The sequence below is a fragment of the Callithrix jacchus genome, chromosome 19, assembly GCF_049354715.1.
Source record: "Callithrix jacchus isolate 240 chromosome 19, calJac240_pri, whole genome shotgun sequence".
Classification (NCBI taxonomy): domain Eukaryota; kingdom Metazoa; phylum Chordata; class Mammalia; order Primates; family Cebidae; genus Callithrix; species Callithrix jacchus.
In genome coordinates this window covers 29,459,707-29,472,494 of record NC_133520.1, presented here as the reverse complement: position 1 = coordinate 29,472,494, position 12,788 = coordinate 29,459,707, and the positions used below count along the sequence as shown (strand labels likewise).

The 12,788-nt window shown below is 41.6% G+C and overlaps 1 protein-coding gene and 1 pseudogene across 20 annotated transcripts in view; both read right to left on the bottom strand.

Moving 5' to 3' along the window:
- PPP1R12B (protein phosphatase 1 regulatory subunit 12B) overlaps positions 1 to 12,788 on the bottom strand; it is a 246,914-nt gene that overhangs the window by 152,295 nt on the left and 81,831 nt on the right. For 19 of the 20 annotated variants that reach the window (XR_013529810.1, XR_013529809.1, XR_013529812.1 and 16 more), the window contains 4 exons: positions 10,184 to 10,296; positions 6,888 to 7,091; positions 3,791 to 3,873; positions 2,033 to 2,158 (listed from right to left, as the gene is read on the bottom strand). Coding sequence is in view for 12 of the 20 variants with exons in the window: in XM_035281039.3 (XP_035136930.1) it covers positions 2,033 to 2,158; positions 3,791 to 3,873; positions 6,888 to 7,091; positions 10,184 to 10,296 (526 nt within the window). In the remaining 8 variants the exon portion in view is untranslated. Of the gene's footprint in view, positions 1 to 1,468; positions 1,510 to 2,032; positions 2,159 to 3,790; positions 3,874 to 6,887; positions 7,092 to 10,183; positions 10,297 to 12,788 lie in introns of all 20 variants that reach the window. The other variant, XR_013529816.1, reaches the window with a different exon arrangement.
- On the bottom strand, positions 5,230 to 6,652 carry LOC103789264 (peptidyl-prolyl cis-trans isomerase FKBP8 pseudogene; annotated as a pseudogene).

Sequence of the window (12,788 nt, the reverse complement as noted above, 5' to 3'; positions counted from 1 at the left end):
TCTGTAAAAGCTAAAGTAAGACCAGAGAATTTGGAGAGGTTGTGGAGTAGAAATTTAAAATTTAAAAGTGGAAAAGAGTAAAGAAGCTCTGTGAAAAAAAATGACTTTGAGAACTGCAGTTATTCAGCCTAAAGCAAAATTGCCTTTGGGAGGATTTAAAGTTTTAATTCTAGAAAGTAATAATGTATGAGCAATAAAAGGCAACTTATTTGTTTCAATTGAAGATGGGTAAGAACCATCTCACTTGCAGCAAAAAATTATTTGGGTTCAAATTTTAAAAGTATTTCTTGACTATAATAAAAATGAGACACTTGAGGGGATAACTGAAAAAAGCTTTAAGCTTTCCTTTGAAAAGAAGTATTTTAATATGGGCCATATGAAAGGAATTTCTGCCTAAACACAAGAGATGAACTAGAAAATGGACCGTGTATGAGGTTTGGCATAGCTGGGAAATGACAAATTTCTCCTCACACTTGCTCTTCTAAATGTTGATGGCATATGATTCTTTCCTTTTAAAAAGATCACAAGATAGGCTTTTATAAAATTAAAAAGTGCTTTAGGGTTATAAGAGAAGAGCTTTGGAAATCCAAGGTATGAAGCAAGTTGTAGATCTTTTCCTCGAAAAGTACTCACATCATTAAGCATGGTTTTGATCCTAAACAGAGAGGCAACCCTTCCCTTCACTGTTCACCATAACTTTGCCAAACTACATCTAGCAAACCAAATGCCTCTCAACCAATTTGCTGATTATTTGGATCACAAAAATCAATGACCTCACCACAGAATAACTCCATGCCTGGAAATTAAATGCCAGCTTTCTCCCTTCCCTTGTTCTAGAACATTATTTTCTTAGAAAAGTTTTCTTGATCTTGGATCCAACCATAAGGAATAATAATGCATCTAGGAAGACCAAGGCCTTAGCCATTAAGACAAATAGGTGACAGCCTCATAAAGCAAGAAACACCTCTTTTGTATGATGAAGCATCAGTGAGATCATCAAACTTTCATACTTCCAAAGTTGAGCCCTTTCTTACAGAATGTATCTACAGAACTGAAGAACATTAAAAGGCAACAGTGGCTGTGTGTTTTATAGCTATTTCCCATGTTCCAACATTGACAAGTCTTCCTGTCAAGTGGAAATAAGTGTGATTCCAAAGAGTTAATCTGCGCATCTAGTCTATGGCCAGGGCCTGTTTCTAAGGTAGCCAACCAATCATCTAAAAAACCTAAGGCTATGGTGTGAGGAGACAGTGGGAGGGGTTAAGTGGAAGTGAAGAAAGAATTCAAAGTAAGCAATAAAAAACAGATTCTTCCACATTAGCAGCAAAGTTCAAATTAAAATATTAATTAAGTATATTTTGTAGCTTAATGGCTCTGGCAAAGGTGCTTGGTTTGCTGGCTAGTATGTGGCAAAGAAAATAATTGCAGAAAAGGGAATATAGATGAGAAAAGAAGGAAACCCATGTACCTTCTCTGCACCAAACTTGCGAGTTTCACATCTTGATGGATCTGAGGGCCATTAAAGTCATAAGAAAAAAAACTCAAGTCCCTAAATTAACAGGCTTCAGTATGAAACTTCTTTAATGCAATAGAAAACTGTCCCCATTTCCCACCCCTCACCACCCTATAGTGTCCCTCCCTTCCTCCCCGCAAAAGTATCACATGGGACGAGAACTACTCTACTTCAGAAAAGGGGGAACCAGTTACAGGACAAGGATAACTTAAATTCAGTCTTGCTCAGAGATTACTGAAAGTCCCTTCTGACTAAAAATTTTAATAAGACAGAGAGGATGAAATATAAAGCCAGATATGTAGTAAGAACCTGAAATTAGCTTATTTTAATTCAATTATTAAGAGAATATATTAATTTTATTTTTTAATTATTCAAGATGTTAATTCTAAGAAATCTAAAAGTAATTCATTTTGATTCATTTCTATGGTGTTAATTGGATATAAAAAGGCATGCAATTATTACCCATAGTCCCATGGCTAGAGTGAAAGAAACATCTCCCACCCCCTTCGAGCCTGGTACCTTTTCAAGTAGGTTGATACATAGGTGGAGGGAGCAATTGTCTGTGGGGTTTCATTTCCCTTTGCTTCATCCCTCCATAGCTGCCGGGTATAGGAGCCACTCCTCACTAGATTAACAGCTGATTCTCTGTAGAAGCATGAAAGAAAAACAAAACACTGATTCCTACCACCAGTTTTGTCCATGATACAATACAGAGAGAGAAGAGCAATACAGGCAAACTATAATATGGCTAATAAACACATTTTTCAGGTGATTCTGTTTAATATACCTGTTTCCTGTACAGAACAGAAGTATTACTGTCTGCATTCTTTTATCAACTTTGAACCAATTAATTTCAACGGGTAACAAAGTCCTCATGTCAAAGGTCTCTAACCCTTTTGTAATGAGAAGTCACTTTTGATCCTTATTTAAAAAGTGCTTTGCGGCTGGCCATGGTAGTTCACAATTCCAGCACTTTGAGAGGCCAAGGCAGGCAGATCACTTGAGATCAGGAGTTTGAGACCAGCCTGGCCAACATGGTGCAACCCCATCTCTACTAAAAATACAAAAAAAATTAGCCAGGCATGGTGGCACACGCTTGTACTCGGGAGGCCGAGGCATGAGAATTGCTTGAACTCAGGAAGCAGAGGCTGCAACAAGCTCAGATCATGCCACTGCACTCCAGCCTGGGTGACAGAGTGAGACTGTTTCAAAAAAATAAAGGAAAAAAAGTGTGTTGCAATCTGTCCCAGTAGTAGGTGGCTTTTAAGTTAAGCAGAGAAGGAAATGATGGGGGAAGATGAAGAAGTCTGTTACCAAGAAAAAAGGTTACTACAGAAGGGGAAAGGGAAGGAAGACTTGCTGGAAGCCTCTTTAGCATTATAAATGAAAAGGTATCCAGGAAAGTGCTGCAGTAAGATTTCTGATCCACAATTGGTAACTCAGGGTCTTCGTTACAAAAGCTATGGGTCTCCACGCTTCACAAGGTTCTCTAGCACAATCCTTCTCAAACATTAATTGTATTAATATTTCAATAACCCAGGAAATTTCGTTAAAATGCAGATTCTAATTCTGTAGGTCTGGAGTAGGACCTGAGAGTCTGCAGTCCTAACAAGCACCCAGGCTAGGAGCTGTGGTTCATGCCTACAATCCCAGCACTTTGAGAGGGCAAGTCAGGAGGACCGCTTGAGGCCTGGAGTTTGAGACCACCCTGGGAAACATAGCAAAACCCTGTTACTATTAAAAGCATTTTTTTAAATAAAAATAAAATGTACCTGGGTGATACCAATGCTGCTGGCTAAGGTCTGAGATCATGTTTTGCCTTGAGATGCAGCAATACTTCAAAATCCCTATATTTAACTAATTAGGAAGACTTTAATTTTGCCTTCTGACAAATTAGAATTTGGTCAATTTAATTAAATAACATTATTTTAGTGTTTACTATGTGTTAAGCACTGTGCTAGGAACTAGGAAACAAGACAGACACAGACCCTACCTTTACAGAGCCTGCTGGAGGATTAAAACTAATCTATGTATGGAAAAATCGGGGAAGACTTCGTAAAGACAGCAATGTCTAAGCTGGAGTTAGAATTTGAAGAATAAAGAACTGGCATAGCAAGGATCTAAGAGTTGAGAGGCGTTCTAAGCAGAAGGAACCAACAATTCATAATGTGGTCAGGCCACCTGAGGGAAAAAAGCGGAAGAGTAATGGCCAGGAGATGACTATAACGAACAGACCTAAGAGGACGAGAACCATCTTTTGCCCGATGTTAGGATTACCTGTTCTCCTTTTCTTCAATGTCACTTGTGCTATTGAGCTTCCGGGGTGCTAGTGAACTAATATAGCTTTTGTTTTCTCTTTCCTGTAAAATAAAAACAAGTAAAGCACAAGAAAGGTACAATACTGGCACAGTGTAAAACATTTTGAGTAAAAAAGCAGAACTTAATATGCCTGTATAATTTTATTTCTGGATCCAACACTAATTCTATTTTTAGTGGTATTTAAAAAGGTTAGCTTTCAAAAGCTTTTTCCTAACTTTCTTCCATTAAAAAAACAGTATGAAGGGAAATAATTCTCATGGGAAAGTCAGGATGAGCAAATAAAGAAAACAGCAGCACAAATAAGCAGTGGCTATGCCAAGAGAGAAGGAGAGTCTTTGAAAAGCCACAAACAGAAAGCTCCACTCTAATATTCCTGACGAAATAAGATTTATGTAGTCCCCAGTACATCTTTTCCTTGAAATACAGCTTCCTTAGGACTATGTACAGTAAGTATGCTGCAGAGTTAATCCAACCAATATGCCTCATCTCTTTGAGTAGTAGTCTCCAGAAATATAAAGCAAGAGGACTGTGATTACAAGATGTGACCCCAGAGAAAAGCACTAAGAGAGTCCTATAAAATCTGGAACTAAAAAGGGGAGAAAATAAAAATTTACTTATCTTGAATGAATACACAAACTATTTGTAAAGTTAGCTTAACCATATTTTCCATATTAATGAAAGAATGACAAGTTAAAACATTTTTTTCTAAGTACTAATTTGCCTGAGCTTTACTTGGATTCAAAGCCCAGGTAAGGGAGCTTTGCTTCTAAACATCAGAAGACGTTTCTTTCAGGATAACATCTTAGGCCATATAAAAAAAGTTTTTTTGAGACAGGGTCTCACTCTGTCACCCAGGCTGGAGTGCAATGACCTGGTCTCGGCTCACTGCAACCTCTGCCTCCCCAGGTTCAAGTGATTCTTGTGCCTCAGCCTCCTGAGTAGCTGGGGTTACAGGCACATGCCACCATGCCTGGCTAATTTTTGTATTTTTACTAGAGATGGACTTCCACCATGTTGACCAGGCTGGTCTCAAACTCCTGACCTCAAGTGATTCACCCACCTTGGTCTCCCAAAGTGCTGGGATTACAGGCATGAGCCATTGCACCCGGCCTTTTTTTTTTTTGCAGGGTGGGAGGCTTTATTTCACTGTGGTGGGGAGGTGGGGAGCTGGGCAGGTGGGGCAGGTGGGGCAGGTGGGGCAGGAGGGACAGGTGGGGCAGGCGGGGCAGGAGGGGCTGCCCCGAAGCCTACTGAGGAGAAACTGAGGCCGGCCCCAGCAGAGACCTAGCCCAGAGGGAGGAGGGCTGGGAGGAAACTGGGTCTAAAGGAATGAGGGCCCCCTTCCTCTAGGCTTTCCTCCTAGAGGGCCTCAGTCCCTCCTCTGGTTGGGCTGCATGACCCCCAATCATTGCTGCCCCCAACCCAGAGGAGGAGGAGGCCAGACCAGGGAGAGCAGTGGACAGAGAGTCTGGGGGAGTTAGGGAGCACAGGGCAGGGTCCATGGTGTGCAGAGGGGGTGATGTCCACCTGGGTGGTCAATTTCTGGCAGCGATGACCACAGAGAGCGCCACACCCCCTAAGGCAACAGCAGTCGCCCCAAACAGCCACTTCCATGGGACTGACCAGGCACCCTTGCCGGGGCACTTGGTGGGCAGCCGGCTGGGGTTGCCCAGCATTTTCCAGTACAGGGCAGTCTCCGTGCTCCACTGTGCCACGTGCTTCTTCACCAGCTTCAAGAGCTCTGCGTGGATCATCTTGTTGGAAGGTTCCAGCTTCGGGGCCGCCCTCAGGATGGGGATGGCCTCACTGTCCTTGCCCTGCTAGGCCTCTGTATTTTACAAAGAGAGCCTTGATATTGTCTGGATGGTGTTCCAGCATGAGGCTGCAGGAGTGCAGGGCTGTGCAGTACTGGTCAAGGTTCAGCTGCAAGGCCACCAGGTTGGTCAGATGCTTCACCTTCAACCACAGAAGCTGTTCCTCCTCTTCAAACGTCATGTCCACTTTGGCACTGGAGATGACAGCTTTGATGGCGAGGTCATAGGAGTTGGTGGCCAGAAAAAGTCTTCCTGCTGATAGTGGGTGTTGCCACACTTCCACTTCTGGCTGGCCAGGGCCACGCACTCCTGCCCAGTGAGCATCTCCAGGTCAGGCCCGTCCATGGCTGTCTTCAGGGTCACCTCCAGGCACAGGGTTGCATATGTATGGGCTCCTGCCCTGGGGGCCATAGCAGTACTTGGAGTCAGTAGAGACCATGGCCCTCTCCCCTATGTCCCTGAGTGAGACACTAAAATCCAGGGCCTGGATGACTTCACAGTCACTCAGGGAACACCAGCTCTGGCTCCTCCTGCACCACTGTGCTGTTCTCTCACGATATGCAGATGCACGGTCACCACCTGGCCCTTGACTGGGCGGCTGGAACCCGGTGGCCCTGGGACCAGTGTCTTCTTCCTCAACAGCAGGTTCCCTAGGATGTCTAGCCACTCTTCTGGGACAGGAGAAGGGGTAGGCTCAGCCTCCTCTACCGGGGGCTGTCCCATATCCTCCAGCAATAACAGCTCACTCAGGTCATATTCCTCCTCCTCTTCCTCGCCCTCTGAATCCTCGACCCCTCCCAGCACCACGAAGTCCTCAAGCAGGGGACGGGGGGGGGGCGGCGGGGGCTCAGAGGGTTCAGCACAGGATGCCATGCTGCTGGGGTACGAGAATTGGCCCTCTGGTTCTAGGATACCTGCCTGGGGTCCTTCCTGCACCCTCCTCCACCATATTAAAATGTTTATGTTTCTGATCCATTTTTTGCTTTAGGTAAGAGAGCAAGGAAGAATGAACTAACCAAAAGGAAAAGCTATTTTTAAAGCTTTTTTTCTTTTTTGGCTAAGCAAATAATAGCAAGCAAATAGCTAATTGATTAAACTATCAGTGTGCCTGTCTCCTTTTAAAGGCTTTGCATTTCCAAAATCAAATTAAAGACTAGAAAATATTTTCATTTTTCCTAAGACTGAATTTTCATTGGGAAAAAAAGTGCCTGGAATTCCCCCTTACCCTACCCAAACTGCACCTTATCTTTGTTGTCCAGCAGAGCAGAAATCCGAGGGCTTGAAGAGGAGCGGTAGACGGAAGAGCCTCGGTCCCTTAGAGGTTCCCTGGAATTGGCCACCTCACTCAGCATGTTGTGGCTGCCAGTTTTTCTCAGTCCCAATCTCCATGAAGAAGGAGATTCATCTTTGGGCTCTTCCGGCTTGTTAAAAATGCCAGAAGAGAACTATCAAAGAAGCAAATAAAAGAAAAGAAAAAGAAAGGCTCTGATGATTCTTTCTTAGCCTATTTGCCTTTTCCACACTTAACTAAGTTCAGAGAGGCAACATAAGGTAGCTAGGAAGAACAAATACATGGCAGGCTTTCTGCCAATGTTCCCTTCCTCACCCAGCAAACCCTAATAACCTCTCCAGGCTCTTTCTTCCTAAGCCAAAAATACCCTCTGATTCTTCACACAGTGCTCCTACCTGACAAAGTTGTTCTGAGAAATTAAACATCATTTGCTATCCCTGTGCAATTAATACTGACATGGAACACCAGGAGATTGTATTCTAGTAATACTTCTTCTAACTCACTGTGGAACTGAAAATAAGATACTTTACTTCTCTAGGTCTCAACATGCTCATCTGTAAAATAACAATAATAAGCTTAATCCCTCCTTATAATATGTGGAGACTGGAAAAAATGAGACCAGCTAATTTACCTTTTATTTTTATTTTTGAAGTAGGGTCTCACTCTGTCACCCAGGCTGGAAGGCAGTGGCCTAATCAGGGCTCACTGCAGCCTTGACCACCTGGGCTCAAGTGATCCTCCCACCTCAGCCCACTGAGTAGCTGGGACTTCCTGCATGTACCACCATGCCCAGTTAATTTTCTCTAAATTTTAGTAGAGACAAGGTCTCCCTACGTTGCCTAGGCTGGTCTCAAACTCCTAAACTCAAGCAATCCTCCCACCTTAGCTTCCCAAAGTGCTGTGAATACAGGCATGAGCCCATGCCCAGCCAGGAACGAGCTAATTTATAAATACATTTTAGGGTAATATGATAAAATGATTTAAGTTAACACTGATAAAAATTCTAGAAGCCACTCCACTCAAATTCTAATTCCTAATTTCAAGAAAATTTATTTGCTCTAGAGTAGCAGTTCAGAGAACTTTAGATTTCACTGACCAGGAAAAAATAAAAAAGAGGTCAAAGGGTTGCTATGTTTTTACCTTTTAAATTTTGCCAAAAGAGAAGATGGTTTCTTTTTGAACAACTAATCATCACCACTATTTCCTTAAAAATGAAATTTTAACATCAGAAAAGAAAGCTTTATGGAAAGCTTACATTGTCCTTAATTATCTCATTTGGCCATAAACTAGGGAAACATCATAGACTAGCATTAGGCCAAGGACCTGCACTTTGGGGCAAAACTAGTCTTTGGAACACAAGCCAACAGACCCTTCCTGAGGTCCAGGACCTTTTCAAGAAGACTTAGGTCTTTCTTCTAACATGAGGCTACTTTTACTGCCCCATATCGTGAAACATCAACAAAAATATTAAATCACTCATCTTGATTTAATGGATTTTCCCTTTTCATCAGTCATCTGAATGTACACATTAATGTAATCCTTCCAGCTTTAGGGCTTCAATAATGTCAGTTTTTTACAAACTACCCTGATTCTAAGGGGGAAAATGCCTTTCCCAGCATCATTTTAGTGAGAGAGAGAGAGAGAGAGAGAGAGAGAGAGAGAGAGAGAGAGAGAGAGAGAGAGAGTGTGTGTGTGTGTGTGTGTGTGTGTGTGTGTTTTGAGACAGGGTCTCACTCTATTGCCCAGGCTGAAGTACAATGGAACAATCACAGCTCACTGCAGCCTTGACCTCCTAGGCTCAAGTGATCCTCCTACTTCAGCTGCCCAGTCCCAAGTTGCTGGGACTACAGGTGTGTGCCACCGCGCCTGGCTTTTTTACTGTTTGTAAAGATGAGGTTTGCCCGTGTTGCCCAAACTGGTCCCAAACTCCTGGGTTCAAGTGATTTGCCCATGTTGGCCTCCCAAAGGGCTGAGATTGTATGTGTGAGCCACTGTCTTACTTAGCATTTTTCTATTGAAAACAGTAGCAAATCTAGGCATCCTTAGAAGCAGTGACAGTATATGAAGTACAACTAAATGACTGAATAATGAGTGAGAATTATATTTATTCAAAACCTCTTTAATTATTTACAATGAAGCTTCTAGGGATAAGTAGCCAGGCCTTTGTTCTCTCATTTCCACGAGAATACCATAAGCCAATCTTTCCAATTCATAAAGTGCTAAGAAGATCAATAAGTTTATAGCTATACATCCACAGGGCTTTTTCAATAGCTTCATTCTAAAGAACTCAAATCAATTCTTAACCTCAAAAGGAATTTTATACTTTGTAGAGCACGGTCATTGTTCAACTGAGTCTCACTGCCTAGAAGCCTACAGATTCTCAGAGGCCTGACAAAGTTATAGAAGGAGGTGCCTCTGGTATTTCAACAAATTATTTCTACCTCCGCCCTCTACTAATCATAAGGTACTCATGAAAGTAAAGTCTTGCCCCCCGCAGGGGGTATTAAAAAAATAAAATAAAAAATAAAAAAAGAAAGTAAAGTCTTAAAGGAGAATTAGAAAAAGAAGAATAACCATCAACAAAATGAATGTTGGATGCTGGATATCTTCTAGCCCAGCCCACACTTTACATGTAGGCATCTTAACTTTAGATACAAAGAAAATAGGCAAATGACAAAATCTCTTTGGTCTCAGACTACTCTCTCTTACATTATCTTAACACATGGTAGCCAAATTTGGTCTTACAGATTTTTGGGGGCAATGTTATAGGTTGAAAGTTCGTGTCCTCCCAAAATGCATACATTGAAGCACTAATTCCCAATGTGACTATATTTGGAGATAGGGTCTGTGAGAAGTAAAGAAGTTTAAACAAGGTGTCAAACGGGTGGGGCCCTAATCCAATAGGGCTGGCTGGTTACCTTATAAGAAGAGAGACACCAGAGCTCCTTCTCTCTGCCATGTTAGGACATAGTGAGAAGGTGGTTATATTCATGTCAGGGAGAGGGCCCTCACCAGGAACTGAATTGGCTGGTACCTTGATCTGAGACTTCCCAGCCTCGAGAACTGTGAGAAATACATTTCTGTTGTTTAAGCCACCCAGCCTGTGTTTTTTGTTATGAGAGCAGACTACAACAGGCAGGAATATATTTTTATTATTTTGCAAGAATGTACATTTAAGGCCATTCTAGGTGTGTGCTACTGCAGTAAGGTGAAATATGATTCCCAAATTAAATCAAAAGTACTCACCCTCCTAGCAGAAGAGGAAGAGAAGGTATTTTGAGCTGGTGCTGGTATCTGCTCCGTGATACTACTCTTGCTTTCAGAGTTGGAATGGTTGGCAAAGGCTTCTGTCTTTTTATCTGTTATTTAAGACAAGAGAAGTAACAAGTACTACTATAAACATCTTACCTTTGTGTCTATGTCCTTTTCTGCTAATAGAAAAGGTTTGCCCATTATCCAAACAGATTATTAAGGCCTTGTAATGCTTGGATGTAAACTAACATAAGACCTCTTGCAACTGTTGGCAGAAGAAAATAAGCTCAATGTTATTTTCATCTTGGTACGCTCCAAGTCCAACTTTCAGACAAAAACTGAAAACTCCACTTATTATATCATATATAAAATCTATCTATAGGGATCTCATCCTTTTCTATAGTTTTACCTTTCATTTCTTATGCAGATAATTTCTACTGGGTTCCTACTATTACTTTGAGGAGTCCCAGATCAAAGTCCAGATATTAGGCATTCCACTTGCCAGCTATGAAACCTAATTCACCTACCCTCCTACAGTGTCAATTTCCCATTCTAAAAAGTGGTGTTGATAATGTATACCTCAGATTGTGGTTGTGAGAATGAAATAAAAATGTTAAAGTGTGGTGCAAAGTAAAAAGTACCACACTTTTAAAGTTTCATTGTAATTCCCTGAACTAGATGCAATGTTTCTTACTAGTAAATACCCTTGACCGCACTTATTATTTCTCATGTGACATGTATTTTATTCATGTATTATCCTTTCTATTCCCTGACTAGATATACTCAACAAAAAGTATTCAATAAATGTGAATGTCTGTTATGTTCCAGGCATTGAGCTGAGACCTGGGTTCAGTAATAAACCGAGTCCCAGACAAAACGACGAGTGCTGCAGCAGAGTTAGGAAGGCAGTGCTAGGATAGAAGAACAGTGCGGCGGCCCGCTTCCTTTCAGCTTCCTGTACCAGAACAACTTTTTCAATCTGCTGGATCCTACAGTCCTACAGAAATCACTCGACAAGCATTGATGGCCTGAAATGAATTTAGGCATAAACTGTACAAACAAATGTTCAGGAACAGGAAAGCTCGGTGCATGTTTGATGAAATTAAGCAGTCCAGCTTGGCCAAAATATGTCCTTATCTATGTACAGCATTGGAAAGGTCAGCTGGAGCTAGATTATGAAAAGTCCTGAAGGCCAGAGCATGAGGCTTGGGGTTTATTTACTCTGTAGGCAAAGATGGAGTGAGGGAGGTAGTCATAGGTTTAAATAGAGGTGTAGCATAATCAAAAGGGTACTGTGGGTGTTTATACCAACAGCAATGTGAACACGGACAACAGAGAACAAGAGATCTGAGGCAAGGGTACACATCACAAAGCAATGACAGTAGTTCAGGCAGCTCCCTCCAATTTTTCTCATACCTTAGCCACTAACAAAAGTGATCTAGCATAGTGCAAGTTCAGATATTTGTTCCAAATACTTGAAGGCTAGAATATGTAAGTTCTTAATAAATAATCAAATATCAAAAAGATGCACATTTATAAATTCTGACAGGTACTATAATGGCATTTCCAGAGCAAACTGTGATGACTAACAATAGAAGTTCAAGTCTCAATGAATAAAAGATCATCTCCTACACTGTAAACTTAGCTGGTGCCTGTCTTCTCTATAGAACTGATGATTCTCTAACTTCCTTTGGTGACTGACATTCAATGAGCCTCAAAGATTGAGACATTAAGAAGGGTAGTATTCTCCCATAATGGAGAGAAATCGTATCAGCAAAGCCAGACCGCATCAGGAGCTGGTGCCCAGATAACAGAGTAAGTTAAATATCTTCATTATGGGTAGGTCAGCCGCAGCAGAGTTCAGAGGACAGCACAGACGCCATTATAAACTCAATGTGTGACCATTTCCCCTCTATCAGAAACATTTCATCTTATCATGGACTCCAGTTTGGAGGGATAATATGGTAGTGAATGTGGGACATAGGTATACTATAAAATCTTAGTTTATAATTAGCTTCCAATTATCTATGAGAACTATTTCTGTTGCAGTTGAAACTCTATTCAGTAAAAGCCAGTATTCTCTTCTCAGTGTTTGCCTGACTATAAATCAAAACCTGTGGATTATTTTATAGCTTCTTGGTCTGACCACAAAAAATATTCACAAAAAATACTTCACTTTCACTGTTGGGATTCCTGTCTTGTCAAACAATAAACTTAAGAAGCTCTAAGGCTAGGCATGGTGGCTCACGCCTGTAATCCTAGCACTTTGGGAGGCCAAGACAGATGAATCATTTGAGGTCAGGAGTTTGAGACCAGCCTAGCCAACATAGTAAAACCCTGTCTCTACTAAAAATACTAAAATTAGCTGGGTGTGATGGTGTGTACCTGTAGTCCTGGCTACTGGGGCAGCTGAGGTAAAAGGATAGTTTGAGCATGGGAGGTGGAGGTTGCAGTGAGCTAAGATCACACCACTGCACTCTAGCCTGGGCAATAGAGTGAGACTCTGTCTCAAAAAAAAAACAAACAAACAAACTCTCTATATGAAGTATATGTTATCAATAGCCATAAAGGTAAATATGATTTTGTTCCTTCCTCATTC